The sequence below is a fragment of the Cryptomeria japonica genome, chromosome 4, assembly GCF_030272615.1.
Source record: "Cryptomeria japonica chromosome 4, Sugi_1.0, whole genome shotgun sequence".
Taxonomy (NCBI): domain Eukaryota; kingdom Viridiplantae; phylum Streptophyta; class Pinopsida; order Cupressales; family Cupressaceae; genus Cryptomeria; species Cryptomeria japonica.
This window is the reverse complement of record NC_081408.1, coordinates 92,835,890-92,859,562: the sequence shown is the minus strand read 5'-3', so window position 1 is coordinate 92,859,562 and position 23,673 is coordinate 92,835,890. Positions and strand designations below refer to the sequence as shown.

The 23,673-nt window shown below is 35.5% G+C and overlaps 1 protein-coding gene across 3 annotated transcripts; it reads right to left on the bottom strand.

Moving 5' to 3' along the window:
• Positions 1 to 422: 422 nt before the first annotated feature.
• On the bottom strand, positions 423 to 17,874 carry LOC131032879 (U-box domain-containing protein 7). 3 transcript variants are annotated; one of them, XM_057963969.2, is made up of 7 exons: positions 17,276 to 17,872; positions 16,990 to 17,061; positions 7,076 to 7,158; positions 6,714 to 6,899; positions 6,331 to 6,438; positions 1,806 to 3,049; positions 423 to 1,700 (listed from the first exon to the last, which is right to left on the bottom strand). In XM_057963969.2, the coding sequence occupies exons 3-7, from the start codon at positions 7,130 to 7,132 to the stop codon at positions 914 to 916; spliced, it is 2,382 nt and encodes a 793-aa protein (XP_057819952.2). In that variant the 5' UTR covers positions 7,133 to 7,158; positions 16,990 to 17,061; positions 17,276 to 17,872; the 3' UTR covers positions 423 to 913. The 3 variants fall into 3 exon arrangements, with proteins under 3 accessions (XP_057819952.2, XP_057819951.2, XP_057819953.2); XM_057963968.2 differs by lacking the exon at positions 16,990 to 17,061 and having other exon boundaries at positions 17,276 to 17,871; XM_057963970.2 differs by lacking the exons at positions 6,331 to 6,438; positions 16,990 to 17,061 and having other exon boundaries at positions 17,276 to 17,874.
• Between the last annotated feature and the right edge of the window lie 5,799 nt (positions 17,875 to 23,673).

The window sequence follows — 23,673 nt, the reverse complement described above, 5'->3', positions numbered from 1 at the left end:
GCTCATTCCCTTGCTAATCGTATCTTCATTAGAAGATATCATTCAATAAGACAGTATATTTTCTTCATTTCTTAGATCCATATTTTTTCACTTTTGGTAGTTTCTCCCAATCCTTGAACAGTTACACTGAATTATGAGTTGACCTTGTTCCATGGAGTTTTCTTGCTATGCATAGTCTCTTCCATGAAAAGCCACAAATACAAAAAACTCTGCACTACCAAGACAGACAAGCATATTTATAAAAAACAGATGAATCAGCATTTTTCCTGAACTTCTAGATCTCAACGGATATGATTAAAGTGGTTGCATCAAGCAACAAAAAAATAAACAGTATCAACAGCCGGATATGATTACAGAGATTGCATCAAGCAACAACAAAATGAATAGCATCAATGGAGCTCGAAAATACATATATACAAATATAAGAGAGAAAATTGGGCTGTATTCAAGAAAACAATAAAAAACCCAACGTATATATACTATGTATGAAAAACAACCAGAGGATTGAGCACAAAACTAGGAGTGAATGTGCACAATTGTCCCAAAACAATTTAAAGAATAATGAATGCATGTGAACACAAGAATTTTGAAACTACATCTAGATCCTCAGTGTATTTTACAAACAAAAATAGCCGAATAGAAAAGTTGTCATGCTCTCTCTCTCTCTCTGTTTCATCGAGGGAAACTGCAAGCCTTTTGTATCAACTTATTCATGATGTCCTTTAAAACTTGTGTACAACAACCTTAAATCAGCAAGCCCCAACACGATTCAAAAGCTTACTTAGCTAAAGAAAACAGGGAGAGTTTTATGGTACTGACAATGGGTGAGATGTGAAACCCTACAAGGAAAGAACCAGCTTGAAATAAATTTGAGGTGAATTTGAAAGGTGATAATATTATTCCTATATTGTCATCATTTTCTACCACAAGTAGGAAGCAAAAATCTGAGTTTTGAGAAGAAACTTCTTCCTTTGTGAGTTTTCTTGGAAGCCTTTTTAGTTGATTTACTTCTTTCTCCCAATGACAAATCTTCATCAAAAAATGTTTCTGAAATTGATATAACTGGTTGAGAAGGCTTCCATGAATAACTCCTTAATCTCTGCTCTCTAAAATACTCTAGCAATTTCTGTGCCTTCTCCATTCCATTTGGACTTCCTGTAATAGACACGGTAACCAAGGATGGAATAACACCTTCTCTTAACACCAAATGACTATATTCGAAACTATTTGTGCATAACAAGAGGAGAATGTCTACTGCTTGCTCCTGTTCTTCAAGGTTGCCTGTATCAAGCAATTCAGCTATGGCTAGAATGCATCCTTCAGTTCTCACAATTGTTGCTCTTCCCTCTTCACTACCAGCAAGGTTATGTAAAATTGTGATGCATTTATCTGTATGTTCACTATTGCCAAGAAGTTGAACCAGCTTGGAAACAGACCATGCAGGAATGGCATTCGACAACTCCCATAATATTGATGACAAATTATATAAAATATTTAGAGCGCTGTGCTGAGAATGGCCATCTTCTGATTCCAGCAGCTCAAGAAGACAAGGAATTGCTCCAGAAGCAACAAAACTACTCTTGTTCTCCTCCAAATTGGACAATGCTAGCATAACTGCTAATGCAGCTTCAATTGCTTCAGAATGGATAAGATCCAACAGAAGGGGCAATGTCCCTGCAGATAAGATCAATCCCTTGTTCCTACAAATCAATTCAAAAAGAGCTCATGAATCAAACCTGATAATCACCATATAAAATTAACATATTTCTGTGTAAAAATTATCATGATAAATCATCATTACATACCTATCAGTTCTTGCAATGCTTAACAGAGCCAAAGCTCCAGTCTGTTGTGCCTTGATATCAGAGGCATCATTTGCAGACCGCAAGAAACACACAAGAGCAGGAATAATTCCTTTGGCATCAATGTAATGGCAAGCTCTATCATCATCATCCAAGATAAGTTTGACCTTTTCTGCTGCTTGACATTGAGATTCAAGTGGTGGTGTCATCAGACTTGTAAGCAATGTTTCATACTTCATAAAATTTTCTCTGTCTATCATGTCAGAGTCAATTATATCATATGACGAAGGGGCATTTGCATCATTATTTTCATTTGATTCCTGATTTTCCTGTGAAAGGGGAGAATCACAATGCAAACTATCACTCAAATTGCTGCTATCTGGCATATTGTCATCCTCTTCCTCAACAATGCAGGCAACAATGTTGTCAACTGAGGGGATCATTTTGACATCTTTCTTACAGTCATCATTTGGATGCAAAAGGATCTCAAAACCCATGTCTGAAGCCCAAGGTGCTGTAGGGGTAGGCTGAGAAAGTGGATCTTGAACCCTAATTCCATACTTTTCACACCAGCTGGTAATCAGAGCTTTGATACAGTAGTTGGGAGTGACTGAAAGATGTGATAGTTTTTGCTGTGTCTTTGGACATGTATCATGGCCATCACTGAACCACTTTTCTATACACATTCGTTCATATGTCTGGCCAGAAGAAATGACTACAGGATCAAACATTAACTGCAATGAGATTGGGCACCTAAATTCCTCTGGAGGCATTGGTGTATAGTCTGAATTGTTAATGCTTTCTTTGGTGGTCCAACCCACTAGTGGAAGTCCAGATATGCTTACATTACTTTTTCTTCCAGAATTTGCTTCACTTGCAACTCTTCTACTTGATTGCAACCGTGCATTGGAGTTTTCAGAATCATAGTCCAGATTATCATAGCTAAAACGTTTTGTAGATTTCTTCAGAAGATGTAAGAAATAAATGATAACAGATATCTTTCTCTGATCTTCCTCAGCCTGAGCTTTATCAAGAAGTTTCTTTAAGGCTCTTCTCTCTTTCAACATAGCCCTTGGAGAGCCTATATCCAACCTATCAGCTGCCTGATTGAAAACCTCTAGTTCTGAAAAATTGCTACAACTGCCAGAACTCTGTTGCAGTAAAGCAATAATGGCATTGCCAACTTCCTTCTCTGGTGGTTCCAATGCAAATGTTGTTCCTTCAATCTCTTTAACAATTTCAGCAATCTGCAAGTAAGATTTTGCAAATTTAGTAGCACATACCATTATCTTTAGATGTGCTGCCACAAGAATGAAAGGTTTCTGCATTCACAAAGAGGAACTGAAGGAATATAGATGCAAGAAGAAAATCCATTTTTTTGCAGTTATGAGCAGCATTGTATATCCCAATGAGATGTTTTTTTCCAAGAGTAATTCTGAATGTTCGTCATCTATGAAAATTTACCCGACATATAGAAAGCAGCCCAAAAAGACCAGCATTTTCTTACCTCCATAATCTCTGTTTTTGTTGAAGGCAAAAGAAAGCAATAATTGTCACAGAACAACTACCACATGCCATTAAGGGGCAATTGAAATAAAGAAGAGATTTTCAACAGCTTTGAAGAAACCCCCAGTAGGGTTTATGAAGCAGATTTTTGATGGTTCTTCAAAAGGGAATACAGGCCTTGCAAGTGCTGAATTCCTCTTGAGGAATGAGGCAGGAAGTTCATTAAGGGAAGCTCCTTTCCATAACTGAAATCTAAAATTGAAGCAGAACAAGAAGCTCTCTAAAGAAAGCCTTAAGATCAGGATGCAAACACTTTATACTATAAGGGGATATGGAGATGATAATCTCAGGCTAATAAAAGGGGTCTACTTCAAATTGGAAGCTTAGTAACAGGATTGCAGAAACTTGCTCTCTCTGTGGGAGTTTGGAGAAGGTGCTCTTTATCCATTGTTTCAGAGAAGGAAATAAGTTTGCAGACCTTGTGGATAATGTTGGCATTGACTTGGCTCCTTTCTTGGCTCTGGAAATGAATAGGTTGAACTTCTAGAAGGGTTTCTCCACCCTTCTAGAGGGTGATAGCACTTCCTAAATACTTTCCATTGTATCTCATTCAAACCCCTGGAGATTTAAGCTGTTGCGCTATATAGCTTTGTTTATTATTTTCCCCTCATTAAAGGCTGATCTTTGGCAGAGGCATGATAATCTCTCTAGAGAAGTCTGTAGGCAATAATTAGAAATTTTTCTGCTCTCTTATGCAGCATGTGCAGGTCAGATCTTTCATGAAAAAAGATTTTAAGTCTGACTTACCTTGCTCCATTGGTATTTCTGTCTCAGTTCTTTAAATGGTGTACAATAGTTTGGTCTGAGTGAAAGGAAATGAAGCTGCTTGTTTGATGTAAGAAGGGAAGAGATGCACTCTATGGAGGAGCAGTCTCAGATAGGAGATCGAAAAATACCTTCCTTATCCCAGACCTTGCCTCCTTAAATTTTATTAAGAAATTATTAGGATGGGAGTGTTTGGGAAATATAGGTATCTCCAAGACTTGCACCTTTAACGTAGAGGACTTTAGAGGCAAAAAACAGGTGCAGGTGGCAGGCAGATTGGTGCTTGAATACACATCTAAGGAGCCTTTCCCCTTGTCCTCTTCTGCTGTGGAGGGAATGATGGAAGATGAGATGATTTCTAGCCAAGAGAAAGCCCTGCCAGCAATGCCTTGGAGGAGTTTGGCCTTCTGTAAAGACCCAGCCTTATGTGTAGATAGCCTCTGTATTGCCCATCATGAATGCAACTTAGATGTTTCTGGGTTGTTTACTCTTCCATCCTCATCTGAGGGAGGTTTCAAACATTCTAGGCAGTGCCTGGCTATGTAGAGCAGGGTGCTAGGATCCATGGATTTGAGTGAGAACTAAGGCAGGTGCAAAAAGAAGTGGTTGGGTGTCTTGGGTGGTGTGTCATGGTGAGGCGGGTCTTCATTCAATAGATGCAAACTGGGGAAGGAGATAGCTGAGTAGGGTGGTAGCCCTTGGCACAGATGGCTCCTTAGTTTGTCAGTTTTGTCAGTTCAGTTCGAATTTTAACTGCCTTTTTAAGGTATGTTTTCTTTTGTGCCTACATTTCCCCTGCCTCCAGTTTTCTCCGCTAGTATATAGTAATCAGGTAGTCTTGCTTGTCATCTCTTGTAGCCTGGGCTTAGCTTCAGTTTTGTTTCCTTTTGTAAAATGCAAATATATTTATGGCTCAGACTCAGAGTCTCAATAGAAGCCTTAATTTACTGATAAAATCAAAAAACCTAGGAGAATTTTTAAAGCACATTTAAAGGCAAGCCAAAATAACTATCAACATAAGCACACAAACCTCCCAGATTTTCCTATGTTCTCTTCAATAACAGATGTGAATCTTTGAGTGCTTCAAGGACTTCATGATCAGGAGTGCTCTTCTAAGGGAAATGTAAATGATAAGTTGAGATGCCATTCAACTAAATGGCAAACATTAGCAAGTGCCAATAGATTCTTCTTAATTATCTTTCCTCTCTGCAAACAATAGTGTGACATTCCCCTTTCATATCAAACCTGTTCATAGGTTTATATGAATTTCATTGGCTAGAGTGATGAATGTGTGATTAGGAGAGAAGGTAATGCCATGAAGATTATCTATAGAAGCACTTAATAGTGTACTAAATAAACTATGTAAACTATGTCACAATCTGGGTAGTGCTACTGCTGGTTATGGTGTGAAATTGTTATTTTTTAACACTGACTACCACTATCAGCATTATTAAATGTCATGCACAAATAATCCTCTTTTATTGATAATTTAATGCTGCATGTTCAGAAGCACACTGATAACTGTAGACGTATACACCATACAATAACATTTATAACATAAATGCTTCAGATTTGAAGACTTAAAGGTTCTTACTGAATCTATTAGAATACCCCGAAAAAACATTTCTGTCAAAAAGTCAAAATTACAATTTAACAAGCCATTTTCTGTTAAAACACATCAAGTGCCTCAGTAGTTGTGTGCGTGTATTGGAGTGTAGAAAGGAAGAGAGGTGCATAAATTTCATGAGATGTCAAATTTTTATAAACTTAAAAGTGAAAACATACTAAATCCAGTTTTCAGGGTGCATGTTTTGTACACAAAAGAATCATTTTGAAATGTACATATAGAACCAGAATTTTTTTCAGCAAGATCTATAAAATATTTAATATCAATAACATATGTATGGAATAGTGGAGTTCCGTCCACTAAGTTTCTTGTGCTTAGATGTAGTGTTAGCTGTGTGGAAGCCGGATGTAATTAAATATTTTGCAGCTAGTGGAGTATTGTCGACTGAATATTGTTTGTATAGATCAACAGTGTTATGCAGTGAAACTAAAATTCAATCAGAATCAAATTGAATTCTACCATTACATCTCAGCCATGCTATCTGAAGTAATCCAACTCCAAGCTATCAAAAAACAGTCCTATGCAGTACATATGCATAAATTTAGATGCAGTCGTGTTTGACTCACATACCTGCCTGGATAAATCCCGTGGTACCATTTCTTCAAGATCACTTAAACTTCGATTCAATGAATCTTTGATCTTTATAAATTTTACCAGGATAGAATCCCCAGTAACTGCCTGAGAAAGCATGCACATATACATGAACATTCTCATAACCTGACAGAAATCAAAACTTCTACTCTTCTAGAGCATCGGGCTATGAAACCAAATTATATATCCCTACTACCATTCAAAAATTAATTTTACAAAGAAAATTGCAGTGTAGTTAGATGTCTATCCCCATATGATTCTATCTTTTATATTCTTATTCAAAATGCAATTCAACATTTGGCATTCCTTCCAGTAAGTTATTGTATTCCTATTTGTATTTGTGAAAGGCAGAAGGAGCATACCAGATACAGTTTGCTACAATCAGCACAGTGTTGGATAAGGGACGTTGCCTTATCAAGTGCTAGGTTCAAAGCACACAAGGACTGTATGCCTGGCATGCATCTTGGTTGCACTGCTTCTAAAGATGGAAATATTTTGATGACCTTATGGACAAGCCTACCAATTTTCAAACACAATCCTCCATGTAGCTGCATGTTAGATGATGATATATTTGTCAGCAGAAGTTGTAGAGTTCAGTCCCATCATAAACATCTTTCTGAATTATTATATGTAAGTTACCTGGCATTTTGGGATAACTATAACTACAAGATATGACGTACAATTCTGTGATAACTAATTGGTGATTAAAGTAAACAAATCATACCTTTGCATTATTTGCAGCTAACAGGATTTGTTCAACAGCAGTGCCAACAGTCCCCATCAAATATGTAACACAGCATCAGAATTCTGCTCCTCAGGACACATGCAACCAACAGTATCACATAAGAAAACTCTCTCTATCTATCTATCTATATCTCTATCCCTCATAAATAAGCAATAAGCTATGCTCATAACCAAAATTATGTAATATATCACACAATATATATTCTATATTTCACCCTTCTCATCCGTGGCACTTGTATGTTAGCCACTGGACACTATTTTATATTTTATAGTATTTGGCACTTTATCTACATTGTGTCTTTTTGCTGTTGTTATTGATTAATTCTTAGCTTGTAACAAAATATGCTTAGGTGAGTTCAAGAAACTGTGGTGTATTAGTAACAGGGGGCTCTTGTAAAATCATGCTTTATGTTCAAATGCCGCCATGGTAATAGGGAAACTCATAACTCCAGCTGACATGTGGTGATGTAAAAAATATGGGATGCAATTAAGTGTGATCCATGTTTCTAGGTCTTAAGAATGTGGTTAATGCTTACCTCAATGACATATCAACAGAAGACTATAACCTCAACTAATTTTTGTCAGGCAAACAAAAACATGATAGGAGAGGAGATATTTGAAGCCCTTTTCGCTGATGTTATACAATATCATACATTTGATTATCCCTGTTTAAAGTTTCGATTCATCGATCCTTGCTATGCAATTGTGGTTATTTTGTAGGTGGTTGCATATGGAAGTGGCTTTTTACTGAAGACAGTTAGGTGTTGTATTATTGTTAATATATGTTTTCTACCTGACCTTGTTATTTTGTTGAATAATTGTCGGCTTATATATTACATCAATGGTAGTTATAAACAAGTAGACCAAAAGTTGTGTTCTTATTGACAACAGTACTAGCAAAACATTGTATGGAATACCAACTCTGAAATAAAAGCACTATTCTTTTTATGGTTTCCATTGTTAACATATTTGATTTCAATTACTCATATGCATTGTAACTTGTAGTTTGGTACTGTAAAATATACAACAAACATATGTGGTACCATTGCCTTGTGAAGTCAGGTCACATTAAAGTATAATGCAAGTTGGCAGAAAATAGCTATTGACAACAACACAGACGCAAACAAACAAGAGAAAACAAAACTCACCTGAGATTTCAAGTATCTGTGGGAACTCTCTATATGCAAGCATGTCAGAGAGAGTCAACTGGAAACCAAGTACCTACAAATTCTTTCAGCAGTAATTTGGCTGTAACTGAAGAGGTGGATCAACTTCTGGGTGATTGACCTAGACTCATGGCAATAAACTAAACCATTTTGCAAGATCTCAGGGCCAAATGACATTGCATAGCACATTGCCAACAAAACTCATTCTTTGTGTGGATGTTTAGTGTTTATTGCTTGAAAATTTGAAATGAATGCATGAAGAGGCTACAGAAATTAGAACTTAGGATAGAGGAGTAAATTTTTTTCTTAAAGTGGATGCATGTGTGGATATGTTTGTATGTTTGTAAATGTTTATGTGAGTGCAAGTGAAGGTATGTTTGGCCCAAATGCGTGTAAGCATGTGCATGCAAATGTGATTTTGTATAGCTCTAGAGTCTAAGACCAAAATATGAATAGGCCATAAACAGATTGGCTATGTTACTAGATCGCCAATAAACCTACCACATTTAGGTACAAATGGCCAAATTTGGAATTGGAAATGGTACCCTATGGAATCAGACAGGGTACCCACCTTTTATCCTAGAATCAGGATGTACCCAGGCAAGTCTGGGACCTAGAAGTGGTAGCATGGGCAAATCCAGAGTAACCACATTTCTTTTTCTTCTTGCTTTTGATTTTTATTAATTTTTTGGCACTCAAGTTTGGCAGGCTGTAAGAATGGAAATAAGCAGAAACGTGGTGAGCAGCTCACACTCCCTTATCTTCATCATTAAGAAACTATATCAATGATAGAATCAAGAAGATGAGAGAGGATTTTACAGGAAATCAGTAGACATTTGAAGAGTTGCATGGTATAAAGAGTTGCATCCCTTGCTAGTTGAAGAGTTGTGACTCCCTCCAATGAAAGATATAAAAGAGGAGATGGGACTCCATCATGGGGGGGTCAATAAAGAAATGACATAATGAATTCAGCAGAGATAAGAATAAATATCAATCAAGTAAAACCAGAAAATAGAAAAGGAAATATATTCAGAATAAAAGAAGAGAAAAGCAGAAAGATTGTGTGTGTGTGTGTGTGTATGTGTATGTATGTATAGATACATACATACATATGTATGTATGTATGTATGTATGTATGTATCTGTATCTGTATATGTATATGTATATGTATATGTATATGTATATATATATATATATATATATATATATATATATATATATATATATATATATATATATATTCACAATTACAGCAGAATTTATTAATTTAGATATTGAAATATTATCCAAAGGAGTCATATATAGTAGACCAACATATTTACAAATTATCTTCAGACCCAACTGTAATGTCCCCTACTTGATCTATTTCAATATACTAAAATTGATTGATATTCTTCAATTAATTATTAACAAGTTCTTATTTGTTTTCCTCATTAGATGATTACTTCATGATTCATTGTTTTTAATATAGCTATCAGACCCTGCTACTACTTCAGTTTAAGGGAGAAGGGTTTATGTATGTTACCAAAGCGCTTAGAGACCAAATACAATAGGTTCCCTCAAAGTTTATAGATCCAAGCCCTTACCTATCTTGGGTCTATACCCTCAAGGCTTATGGGTCGCTGATCCCCACCCTATCTTGGGACTTAACCTATTGCTTGGATTTAGACTTCCCCTCTTTGGAACATCTCATTCCCATCTTCTTAAATACTGACAGTAATAACATGATTTAGACTATAAGTATACTAATTTCTTATGTATTATGAATATATATATGAAATTAAGTGTGTCTGTCATACATATTGCAGTCCATATTAACATTACTATTAATTCTGCATGAAAACATTATCAGGTTTCATATATTAAGCATACATTCTCAGCTCATCCCCATGCATACCACCAAGAACAAAGATGTTACTACCTGTAACTTAATAGCAGTTCTGATCTTATCAATCCATGGTGATGTTATTGGATGCTTTGATTCCTTTCCTTTAAATCTCTCAATGTGAGGGAGAGGTCACACCTCTTCATCATGCATGCCCTTTGGCAAGAGACACACCCTTTCAACATTAGCACCTTTTGAAAGAGTGCAACTCTTCATTATTTCTGCCCTTTGGAAGGGACATAACCCTTTATAACCAGATCTGCACTTCTTATTTAAATGAGATCTGCACTTCTCATTTTTCAAATTCTTCCCCCCTCAAATGAGTTTCTCTTCTCCCTTTTATATCTCACGTTTGAGGAAGTCACAACTTATCATTTCATGCCTTTTGACCTTTCATTAACTTTAATCAAATTTTAATTATATTTAATTATATTCTTTAATATTTTAATTTTAATTTTTATATTTATTCTTTTGTATTTTAATTTTATCATTATTTATTATTAAATTATATTTCAAAGTAGGGACATTACAGTCTGCCCTTCCCAAATTTGCTTGTCCTTGAGCAACGTAAATTTTAATTTTCTCAAACTAAGTCATCTACCAAAATGAATAAAAAACACAGAGCATACACATGGAAAACACGAAGCATACAAATGGATATATGCAAACACAGAGCATACACGTATTGTTAGATTTCTTCTTATTAATTAGAATGGTTCATTGATTCATCTTTACCCTACAGGATGGAAAGATCATAGCTCTGATACCATTTGTAATGTCCCCCACTTGATCTATTTCAATATACTAAAATTGATTGATATTCTTCAATTAATTATTAACAAGTTCTTATTTGTTTTCCTCATTCGATGATTACTTTCATGATTCATTGTTTTTAATATAGCTATCAGACCCTGCTACTACTTCAGTTTAAGGGAGAAGGGTTTATGTATGTTACCAAAGTGCTTAGAGACCAAATACAATAGGTTCCCTCAAAGTTTATAGATCCAAGCCCTTACCTATCTTGGGCCTATACCCTCAAGGCTTATGGGTCACTGATCCCCACCCTATCTTGGGACTTAACCTATTGCTTGGATTTAGACTGCCCCTCTTTGGAACATCTCATTCCCATCTTCTTAAATACTGACAGTAATAACATGATTTAGACTATAAGTATACTAATTTCTTATGTATTATGAATATATATATGAAATTAAGTATGTCTGTCATACATATTGCAGTCCATATTAATATTACTATTAATTCTGCATGAAAACATTATCTGGTTTCATATATTAAGCATACATTCTCAGCTCATCCCCATGCATACCACCAAGAACAAAGATGTTACTGCCTGTAACTTAATAGCAGTTCTGATCTTATCAATCCATGGTGATGTTATTGGATGCTTTGATTCCTTTCTTTAAATCTCTCAATGTGAGGGAGAGGTCACACCTCTTCATCATGCATGCCCTTTGGCAAGAGACACACCCTTTCACCATTTGCACCTTTTGAAAGAGTGCAACTCTTCATTATTTCTGCCCTTTGGAAGGGACATAACCCTTTATAACCAGATCTGCACTTCTTATTTAAATGAGATCTGCACTTCTCATTTTTCAAATTCTCCCCCCCTCAAATGAGTTTCTCCCTTTTATATCTCACGTTTGAGGAAGTCACAACTTATCATTTCATGCCTTTTGACCTTTCATTAACTTTAAAATCAAATTTTAATTATATTTAATTATATTCTTTTATATTTTAATTTTAATTTTTATATTTATTCTTTTGTATTTTAATTTTATCATTATTTATTATTAAATTATATTTCAAAGTAGGGACATTACACCAACCTATATTTATTTATTTCTCCTAGCAAGTGATTTCAAAGAATAAAAGAGGTATTTATTATCCCTTATTATAGCAGATTTTCTTTTAGCAATATGTTTTGAATTTCTATTAATATCTTGCAAATAGGAAGGATAGCCAACCTTCCGAGTTCACGAGAACCAAGCACGCCACCCTGAGATGAATGTTATGCTCGTGGGCCACGGGGTGTTGAGTGCCCCTAGGCTTGAGGTCCTATCAAGTACACTCCGAGATGGTTGGAGCCATAATCATGGGAAGGGGGGTGTTGAATGCCCTTGGGCTTGAACAAGGTGGACTGAGCGATGGAGGGGAACTTAGTCCTGCCATACTCATGGTCCAAGAGGTGTTGAGTGCCCTTGGGCTTGAGAGTCTCATCAAGTACGCCACCCCGAGATGGATGGGCCAAGGAACATTGAGTACCCCTAGCCTTGTGAGTCTTATTAAGTACACTACCCTGGGATGGATGGATGGGAGATCCACCTGTGCTCTCGCAATAGAAAGACAATTCTCCTTGATATTGCAATTTGCAAGATATTCCTAATGAATTCCTAATACAATTGACAATCAGAATAAACTTGCTCAAAATGGTATCAATGTGGAATTAGATATTAATGACGGATTTATGGAATTAAATGCTGTTATGGATTATTAATATTTATTGTACTAATATAAGTTTCTGGTCATTAATGATGTTTCTAGGTCCTAAACCAAAAATAATTCAAAATAAGGGACTTTAGAGTTGGCAATTTTATTACAAGTTTATGTTACTAAGGATAATGCATTTCTCATCTTGAGTTGGATTTGTTGTTTCAAGGCTAAATTCAGGTAAAACCCTAAAGGGGAAATTACACCATGCCAGTTACATAGCATATTTGTCTTCTTCTAAAGGTCACCACATCCTTAGACAGGAACCCTACTATTCCTATTTGGTGACTTTGGAATGCTTTCGCGCTCACATTGATTCTTATGTGGCCATCATAATGTTTAGCATATTCCACAGTTTGTACCTTTTTACCAAGTATACAAAGAGTATGGATAGGATGTGATGGACACATAATTTTAGAATTTTGTATATTTACACAAAGTACTTTTTAAGCCAATGTACAATATAAGGAGTTACAAATGTACTTGTACTAGAATAAAATTTCATCTAAATAACACTGCTAGTTTAATAAGATCTCAGATGTAATATTATCAAATTATCAATTATTCAACAACATATTCCTTTTATCATCACAGTTCCAATGTAGTTGAGTAAGGACAATTATCTCCCACTAAAACCATTGATATCATTTAAAGATATCCCATGAAATAAAACTTCCAATTGCATCTTGAAATAGATTACCTTCTTCTAGGAGGAGATCATCCTTTTGGAAATATTAAAATGTATGACTTACAAAAGTATAAATATGATTGCAAACTGCATACACTTATGACCAGTTGGGCTCTTTATAAAGAGGACTACAAGCTTGTCTTTTCGTATGGATGGGTGCAGGGGCTTTGAACACGAAATTGTGCATACCAAGCTGTTTCCTATCACTTAGATAATAGTTAATTGCCTAGAATTTGTACATAAATACAGAGAAACTATTCTTATTGCAGCAGGCGAAAATAACAAATAATAGATATTTAGAATCTATTTTGATAAACTTCATTTCCATCAGAGGATGATCCATTGAAGTAATTTACAAGTGTATAGAAGGCATGTTTAAGGAAGTTCAATACACAATTATCTATGGTAGGAGATCAATTCAACCCACAAATATCTTATGATCAGCTACCAAATGACTAAAAAATTAGGGTGGCAGTAAGGCAAGACTAGGCTATGTTTGGCAATGTTAGCAATTTAGTTTGTCTTAGTGAAAATCAGTTTTCTGTCACACACATTAACTCACAACAAAAATCTGAAATGTAATACAAGAAAACTTAAATCAACCCTATCAGATATCAGAAATAAGGATTCTTATCAAACATGAAATTGATTCAATTAAGAACCTAATTTGACTAAATATCAAATACAGGGAATCAAAAAAACCCCAAGCAAAACCAGAAGTAACAAAAGGTTAAAATATATTACCTACATAATACAAATTCTCAAATTTGATTTCTGGTTAATTGAAGGCTTTAGATCAAATGGTAATTATTTTCAAGTGGAAGATCATAAGGTTCATAAGGGAAAAAAATGGCCAAGCACTCAATTTCTAACCCATTCAACATAAAAAAGGCTATCTAAACCAAGGGTCATAACTTTTGAGTAGAAGTCCTGGGGCAGTGGCAGGCTGAAAACAAAGAAAAAGCTAGGGCAAATGGTGAGCTAGATGATGGAAGATGGGTAAAAAGGAAGCTACCTAATAGCATATGAAGAATTAGGTCCTTGACTGCACTATCGAAGGATCTGAGTACAGAAGCAACAACAGAAAAGCTGAGGCTGGGTCATCAAACAATAAAGAAGAATCTGCCTAATGGCAACATAGTCCGCATCAGGCTCTTTAGGTGAAAGAAGGCAGTTAACCCTGACATGGTCTTATGCCCAAGATGACACCATGGCAGTCAAACTTTCTGCAAATGAGTAAAAATGTCACCGGATCATAAGTTGACTTCTTGGCTCAGTTATGATTTTATATTATTCTCATTTTCATCGGTTCTGTCAGTTTTCAGTCAAATGAAAGAGCTGGAACTTTCCAAAAAGGGGGTAGGGGAGCCTGGATGCAGGAAAATTCTGAAACTGTATGGGCAGACTGAAATAATGAAGATAAGGCCGATAAAACTAGGCTCAAATGTGTCTTAGATATCTAAGTTGCATAATAAACATTCTGAAGTGGCTAAGACATGGTTGATCAAGCTGATCATCCTTTTAAGTTTTAATGTATTTTAACTTTTGTTGCTGGCATCTCATTTTGTTGATAATGTTCAATGTCAGGCACACCGATTGCCAAGCAATGAACAACATCATATCTTCAAATACAAGTAAATATTGAAGCAATGTGGAGATCCATCCCAATAAATTTGTAATATACCCAGCAGATTTCCTAATTGGCATTTGCTTTAAAAATACAACACTGTCGGTTTATGTACCATGAAACAGATTTCAGAGATAACTGTGATTGGCCTCCAAAACAGAAAATTCTACCTAGTAACCCTTTTGTAAGAGTTGCAACAATAATAGACAACTTGACAAAATCATTATGTGCTCCTCATATCCCTAAAGCTCATCTCGTAGAATATTGAGCTTAGTGATTCATAAGATTGACATCTTAGCTGAAAATAGGATACTGACATGCAATACAATTGTTGTTGGCATCTTAAGTGCTAATTTCAGAACATCGTTGTTTGTAGATTGCAATGCCCTACTGGTGTTCCAATCAATTTCTTAAATTCCTTGTAAGTAATATCAAGCAACATAACAATAACTTTGACTGAGGAAGACACTGGCTATGGTTATCCCTGAACTTCATTTATTTGCCTTTATAATCTGTCTATAAACTCGAATGTGATGCCAGAAGCATTCCCTGAATCACTGATATCAACCAGATTTTGTGCAACTAACAAGTGGCTTTTCACTTCCTAGAAAACACTATAATCACATTAGAGATTAAAAGATAATGTTTAATGCTGCTGTGACTGTTTCATCATGCATGTTTTTCCAGTAAATTGTCTTTTAAGGACCCTGATTTTCTTGGCCTCAACTTCCTGTAGATTTTTTCATACTATTTTTCAGTCTAATGACACTCTAAGAAAGCCACTGAATTTCGCAAATAAGACAATGAGATTGAGAATTTTGACAGCATGAAGTGATTAAACTTATTTTTAGAACACCTCACAGAGGAATCACTGATCAAACACTAGAAATGAATTCCACTACTCAGCATATGAATACAAAGGTAATATTATTTTCAGAGAGAGATTAATGCAATCATGCCATTGATTTTTTACACCTATAGAATTGAATCAACTTAAGCTCAAACTTAGATCAATTTAATCAGCCAATTGTGGGGCTTCCAGTGAGTTGCATGCCAGAGTCATCCATGGCTGCTCTGTTATGCAGTCTCTTTCCAGATAGAATCTACAATTCAGCTATCAAAGAAAAAGAAAATTACATTCAAATTTCACAGTTCACCACTTGGTATCAGTCCAAGAATTTATTTTGGTCAAATGTTTTATAGCACCAAAAACAAAATCATGCTCTTTCTCAATTTCAATCACTATCTATTGCTCTATTAAAATTTCAATCTGTAATAGAAAATATCTAACTCAAAGTCCTTATTGTTTCATGAAACTCGTGTTTCTAAAGTCTCCAACCACCCATTTCATAATCTTGGTTCAACAAATGAAATTAGGTTCCTCCTGAACACCCACTTCGATCTCTTAATGGTTTGGGCCCAAACATCACAAGTGTAGTCATAGAAACCCCAATTCTAGGACCCGATATATGTTTATTGCTCGCAACTCATGGAAAGCATCTTTCCCTCGGTACACTTGTGTGATTAAGGAAAGAAGTCAATTTTTATGGGACACAATTCAGATAACTATATTCGTTTCAAAAGAAGTTGAGATACAGGGATACTTTTTATAAGGACAGTTCATTCCCGAGCCTAAGAGAGTTGAGGTATTTCAAGCAGAATTGCTTTGCTTGTTCAAATTAAAATAAAATATATTATAAAAGATATCGTCATCACGGACAGAGAACTGTGGATCAGCAGTAAATCGCAAGGAGTCTATCTTCACTACAACAGGTTCCAGTTACAGCTTGAATCCCTAGTATTACATCACCTCCCCAGAACCTGAAAGGAAAAGAAAAGACTCCTCTTGGAGGACGGTGTAAGATGATAGGTTTCCTGGTCTATTCCGGGATAGGTTTTTCTTCTGTTACTGGTCTCAGATTGATGTAATTATTTGTTCCAAATAACATTCAAAAACATTCCCCAAAAGACAGAGAAACATAAGGTTTCCTCTATTCACACTAAACAAAAATCTCCCTACCAAGATGCTTAATTTGGGCCGAGAGATGGTATAAATTAGCAATGAAATCCTCTCAACTGGCAACCCAATGAGCTGAAATGAAATCATGAAAGTGCACGGTTACTTATATTGATAAAATCCAAAATCCAACATAACCAGACCCTTATCTAATTATCAAAAGAAATCAGTTTCTTCTCTAAAACAGAACAGAAATCCATTTCTCCACGAGCAAGATAAGCTTCACAACACATATCTATCTTCAACGAAAATGACCAAGCTGATTAAACCAAAGATAAATTCTCCATACCTGCCATAATTTTCACCTCACAGCTCCGCCCACCTCTCTTGACTTAACGATAGCAGAAGCTGAATTCACAGCAATCCAACCCTTATCACCAAAATCCACATCTATACCAATCGCTAACTTGCAGTTCTAATCAGAATCGAAGTCAAAACAAGCTTAAATGCTTCATTTGGAATACCCAACTGCGTGCATTGAGCACTGAATGAGATTTGAGCTCATCATTTCGTCGGCACTGACAAAAAAAGGGATTATAGTTTTGTAGGGATCTCTAGGATTGATATGAATTAACATTCTCTGCGAGGGGTCCACATTAATTTCGTAAAAGCGCGTTGGAAACAGTGGGTTTCCAGCAGGACAAGAGCCTGCGCAGTTTTAGTCTACATTTTATCGCCGACGAGAATTTATAGTCGCCAAATATTATCTGGTGAAATCGATTATTTTGGCTTGTTTTCGGATTACACTGTTACACTTATCCGGCGGACTAACCAAATATGGGTAAAATATCCCAAGTTTAGAATATCTTTTCGGCCTAGAATCTACAATCCAGGTACTGTTTTAGCCATCACCAGCTTTGTGGATTTTAGATAAACACCACTGCTAAATGTACAGGTGTGAATACAGACAATTTTTTAACAAAAATCATGCTAAAAGCTAATGTGATTTATCGGAAAATGATCCGAGATTGTTTACAAGATTCCCGAGATATGTTTTAAATGGAGCTTTCTCAACCTGTTCATGATGATGTCAGTCGAATAATGGTTACATAGTGTACCGAAAAATATTCTTTCCATATGCTTAATATGGATTTAATTAAACAACTATAATCATAAAAATACAATTAATTTAGATTGATTAAGAATAAGTGTAATATTAAAATTAAATATGATAAATAGATGTAGTTTTATAGTTATTTGAGGAAGTGAATTTGATATATTATCAAAAAGTGACAACATTAAAAGTGGACTTCTTTTACTTATATTTTATGTCAAATTTTGTATAGAAAGTGTTTTTTTTAGCAAATTTGTGTACAAGTTGTGCACCTCTAATTTATGGTTCACAAAATTTACTAATGCCTATTTTGCCATAAGGATTACTAGAGGAAAGGACCTAGTAGTTGTGCACCCTAACTTCGCGCTTCTCAAAATCTTACATGGAAATTTCAAATCACACTGATTTTTTTACAGCGGCTTACTTGGCAAGTCCCCTGCTTATAACTAAGGTTTCAAGGCCACATCATCAAATATGATGCCACATCAACATGCTTTTTGCCAAGGTGTCCAAAACAAACCCCAAAAAAAGAGAGACCAATAGGTGTGCAAAAGGGCCCCAATACTTGTGCAACTGATGTGGCATCACATGATTGGTTACTTTTCACAACAAATGGTATATTTCATTCAATTATTGGTACTTATCATACAACTATTGGTGCAATGTTATACAAAGGTTGGACATTAAATCAGTAAGTATGGGGGTATTAAATCAACTTCTATCACAAGAATTGGAATGCGCTCAACTACTAGTATTTAAGAATAGCTTGGGGAGTTAGGGGACAAATGCTCGTAAGTAACCCTTGAAAAAGATGAGATTGATAGTTGTGCCTAAGATTTATATGTACTAACAAAGCATGTAGATCTCCTAGAACAACGCAAGGTAGAATTAGATTCTTTTTAGGTGTTTCAATTCAAATACTCATAGCACGCTCTTTCCTCAAATGAAAATGATATTCTCATAAGACTTGGAGATAATAAATGAATGCAATTGAATGTCCTTAAATATAAGGATATAGCATTAAAATGCACAAATTCGACTAATGATATAGATGGAAGTTAACCAAATTTTAATTAAATTTTAAAATATTAAGGGTCAAATTTTCAAGTGTGATATTAATCCCACATCCACAAGAATAAATAAAAAGGATGGAGGAGTAAGATATGAAGCACGGAATAGATATATGATCATAAAAGCTACAATAGATATAAACAATATTGGAAAATATAGGGATTGATCCCCGCTTCACACGAAATTATACTCTTTATGAGTATTAGTATAAAATTATATTGAATTGTCCTCTTAAAATAAATCTAAAACTAAATAAAAACTATTAAGATATACAAATTTTAAGTTATTATAATTATTTCAATGCATCATATGTAACATATTTTAAATATTCAAAATACATCATTTACAATATATTTTTATTTTGACTTTATATTTTAATTTTTTTTAAATCACAATCCTTTTAAATATGTATATTTTATATTGAAACATTAACTCCAAGTTATGTTTTTACATTAACAAAGTTTTGATCAATGAATTATGATCTAAGATCATATCCATTATATTATAATAGATCAAAATATACAATTGTTCAGCTTTTCATGGGTTGATAAATCACAAAATATATTTCCTCTTGTAAAAGTATAAGATAAACTATCAAAAACATTAAATATACTTTTCCTTTATCTAAAGTATTAGCTTGTTATTGACTATTTTATTAACAAATATATTGATTATGTTTACCAAACAAGTTTGAAATTTGGAAAGCCGCTTCATCATGACAACTTAATAAATTTAGTCAAGGTATGACTTTAGTTGTCTTAAAACCCACATACTATTTCAAAAACTTTAAGCCTCTCTACACTTTCATCCTTCTCCTAGATTCTTTCTTTAGCACACCAAAAGTTATGAACAGTCTCCACTACATGCACACCACTCCCACCTAAAATTTTATTCTTGATTAGAAATGAAACCATAGATTTGATGAGTTTTTTTTAATCTTCCCCAAAGTCAAACAAGACTACCATGAACATAAAGGATATATCCATGTTAACCCTATATCTCTATTCTATGCATACATAAATTCTTCCCCTAGTAGCCATTGCATTATATGAAGAAGCAGGTTGATTCATTTCTTGAGTATACATTTCAAATATAAAATAAAAATTATATTAAAAGTGTTGAAACGAGGGTGTTGGCTCTTTACACTAATAGCCCATAGGTAGCATTAACAACTAACAACACACTTACAAACAACATACTTGCAATGTATCAAAAACTAACTTAAAAGTCTTTAACAAAATACTAAAAACGATAAAAGTCTTAGTAAAATATAATAAAAAAGACCTAAAAAACTAAATCAAGCCAACTAGTGGCTATTTGAGCACATGGATCCAATATTCAGTGAAGAACTCAAAGAGTTCCTTATAATTTCCCTCTTTTTCAGCATCTTTATCATGTACTTTCTTCTGCATGAAGTACATTGAGGTGGTTGAGTTCTGCATCACCTTCAAGTTGAACCTGGAGACACTAATCATCTAATGTTCTACCTCCATCATTTTCTTCTTCAAATCCTCTAGGATCTTCGCAGTAGTCTTACAAACAACACAATTGCTCTCACTCCTCCCTTGGTGAGTGTCCTCTTCCTTTGACATAGCCTCTTGAGTCAAGTCTAGAGGCTCATTTTACCACCATCACTATATGTTGAACTGTCTCTAGTGGAATTAGTTAAGCTCTCCTCCTTCCTTGTGTCCTTTGCAACCTTCTCCTACTCTTCAGGGGCATCATCATCATCTACAACATCCTCATTCTCTGATTCCTCCTCATAGTCAACTAGTTTTTTTCCTTCAATTTTTCCAACCATACGCCTAGCCAATTTGTTAGAGCATCTATGATTGGCACTCCCACTCTTGATATCATCCTCACACACCTCCTCCTCTACATCACTAGCAACCTCCTCGATGGTAATTTTGGGTTTTTAGTCAAAGGGGAAGGTCTATGGGGTTTCCTTTTTCTTTTTTGTAGCAAATGTAGTAGTCAACTGTTTGAGGACACGGAGACCTTCAACCACCAAATCATGGATTGGGCTAATAAGGGAGCCAAGACAAGAAAGGGTTTTGGAAATAATTGGGATTTGCAAGCATTTATTTTTACTAGATCTCAGGGAATCCAAGATAGTAACATTAGGGGGCGAATCAAAGCAGGGGACTTCTGAAGCCATCAATTATTTATGCAGGAAAAGAGCCAAGTGGAAGTTCTAGAGGTAGAAAATCAGACCTTGGTGGAGGGGGATGGGTTTATAGCCTTAAGTTTTGGCCATCTCTATAGCATCATGAACTATTTTTTCTAGGAAATTTAACAGAAAAAATGCTAGGGATAACAAATCGTGATTCTAAATGATTAAGCAAAGGTAGGTGATAATAGTAGTAAACTTTGACCTACCCTCCAAAGTAAAGAATTTCATTAGCATAAAGAAAACTTGACTCCATGGGTCTAGTAGGTTGGCTCTAGAAAATCCTCCATGAAGTTTAATAGGCTCCTCATACTCTTAGAAGAATTGGGAAAGACTTCACTATCTGTCACCTGGCTTTGTTTCTTCCATTTTATCCCTTTAGTGGAGAGGCACGTTACTTTTGCTATGACATCTTCACTAACCTCAAATGAAACACCCCCAACCTTAACCCTCCCACAACCTAACGAACTGGACAAATAGTTTTTCGCTATATCCAATTATGCTTTCGATGAACTACACCACTGCTCCTTCCTTGTAGATACGTCACATTGTGGCATTCTTTATGAATTCCAAATGAGTGCTTAGATCAATTCTTACCCTATCCCACCCATGGCCAAAATCATCATGGATAACATAGTATAAAAAAGAACCGAAACCATAGACTTAGCCTTAATTTTCCCAAACTATTTGAAGATAGTTAGTAAAAAAAGCTTTAAGGCTTTATCTTTGATTGACAAAGTTGAACACATGCCAATGGGGGGTAATAATTTCTTGGTGTTCACATTAAATTTTGAGCATGTCAACCCTCACCCACAATACTTATTATGATATTTCACAAGGTTTTCTATGCATAAAAGATCACACCACAAGAAGTTTTCATTAAAAATTCTTATTCTTGCTATTTTGTATCAAATCACTAGTAGGGGTACATGGAAAATAATAATGCCTCATCATCATAAAATGGTTCTCCAAGTTAGCCACATGGGCATACCATGAATGGATATGCCACCTCATCCCTTTAACCCCTTGATCGATCTCGATCAAATGTGGGACCCACCTTGTTCTTCCACTTGGGTCTATTGAATCATGAGCAAGGTATCCATGTCATCTCTATAGCTTTCATCCTCATGTCAGCATGCTCACTATGATGGGGGGCCCACTCTTTTTTCCACTTGGGTTTGTTGTACCACCAACAAGGTGTCTATGCCAACTCAAAAACCTTCACCCCTGGTGGTAAGCCCACTACAATGAGGACCCCACCCTTTCTTCCAACTGGAACTTTTGTACAATGGATAAGATGTCCACATTCGCTTGGTGGTCCCCACTCTTTCGATGACATGATAGGGGATCTTGTTGTATTGTCCATTAATCAAGAAATTTAAATCTACCTCCCACTTAAAAATTTAAAATTGCTTTTGTTACCACCCAACCTTTGTTCCAATAGTATCGAGCAAAGGAGGATTCCAAGAAGCCAAGCCCCCCAATTTTTTCATCATTATGTGCTTTGATTTGTTCGACTCTCCTCCATAAAGATTCTTTGGACATTAGTGGGTAGGCAACCTCTCTTTCTCCAACATTCGATATTTTTAATCCCTAGACCCAAAGCACTGATGGTGCCTACCACTTTGTTACCTTCTTTATACATGTGCTTCAAATAAAAAGTGTTGAGCCCTAGGAGAATTATGCTACAAGTATCACTAATAATCCCTTTAATAGTCCATCCCACCATGTTGAGACCTTTGATAGTGTCCACAATAATCTTGTAATCCCCCTCTACTTCAAGAATCTATATCCCAATTGAGAGGGCTTTAACCCCCATAAAAGGGCCATACACTTAGCTTCATTATTGGTGCCTCGAAGGCTACCTATGTAAGTTGTCACTAAGGCCCCATTACTAGACCATATCAATCCCTCAATAGCATTCAACCCTTGCTTGGCAGCCCCGTCAAAGTTAAGTTTGTGTCATTCAGATAGAGGGGGGTGACATTTGGTATTCAACCTTTATATCCTACTTGAGTTGTCAAATTTGGTGTAGGAGTTGGGAAGGTTTAAATTATTGGACATTTTATCATCAAAAGGCAAGCAGGGTAGGAGGATCAATCCAACTAGAGATCAGAGTCTGGTGAAGCTGTGAAACACCTCCTCCATAGGTTTCTCCTCTTACCTAAAAATCCTATTATTCCTTTCCTTCTAGATACTCTAGCAAAAGTGTGGTGAATCAAATGGTGTTGGGATGAGATTTTTCAATCAAGGGAAAGGTTTGGGAGAGAATTATTCATAGACCAATACATTTCCAACTTCTGTAAGACTCGGCCCCACAGATTGTGGGCAAATTGGTAGTGTAATGTAGGATGTGAGGGATGGATTCTTCCTCTTGTTTGTAGAGGATACA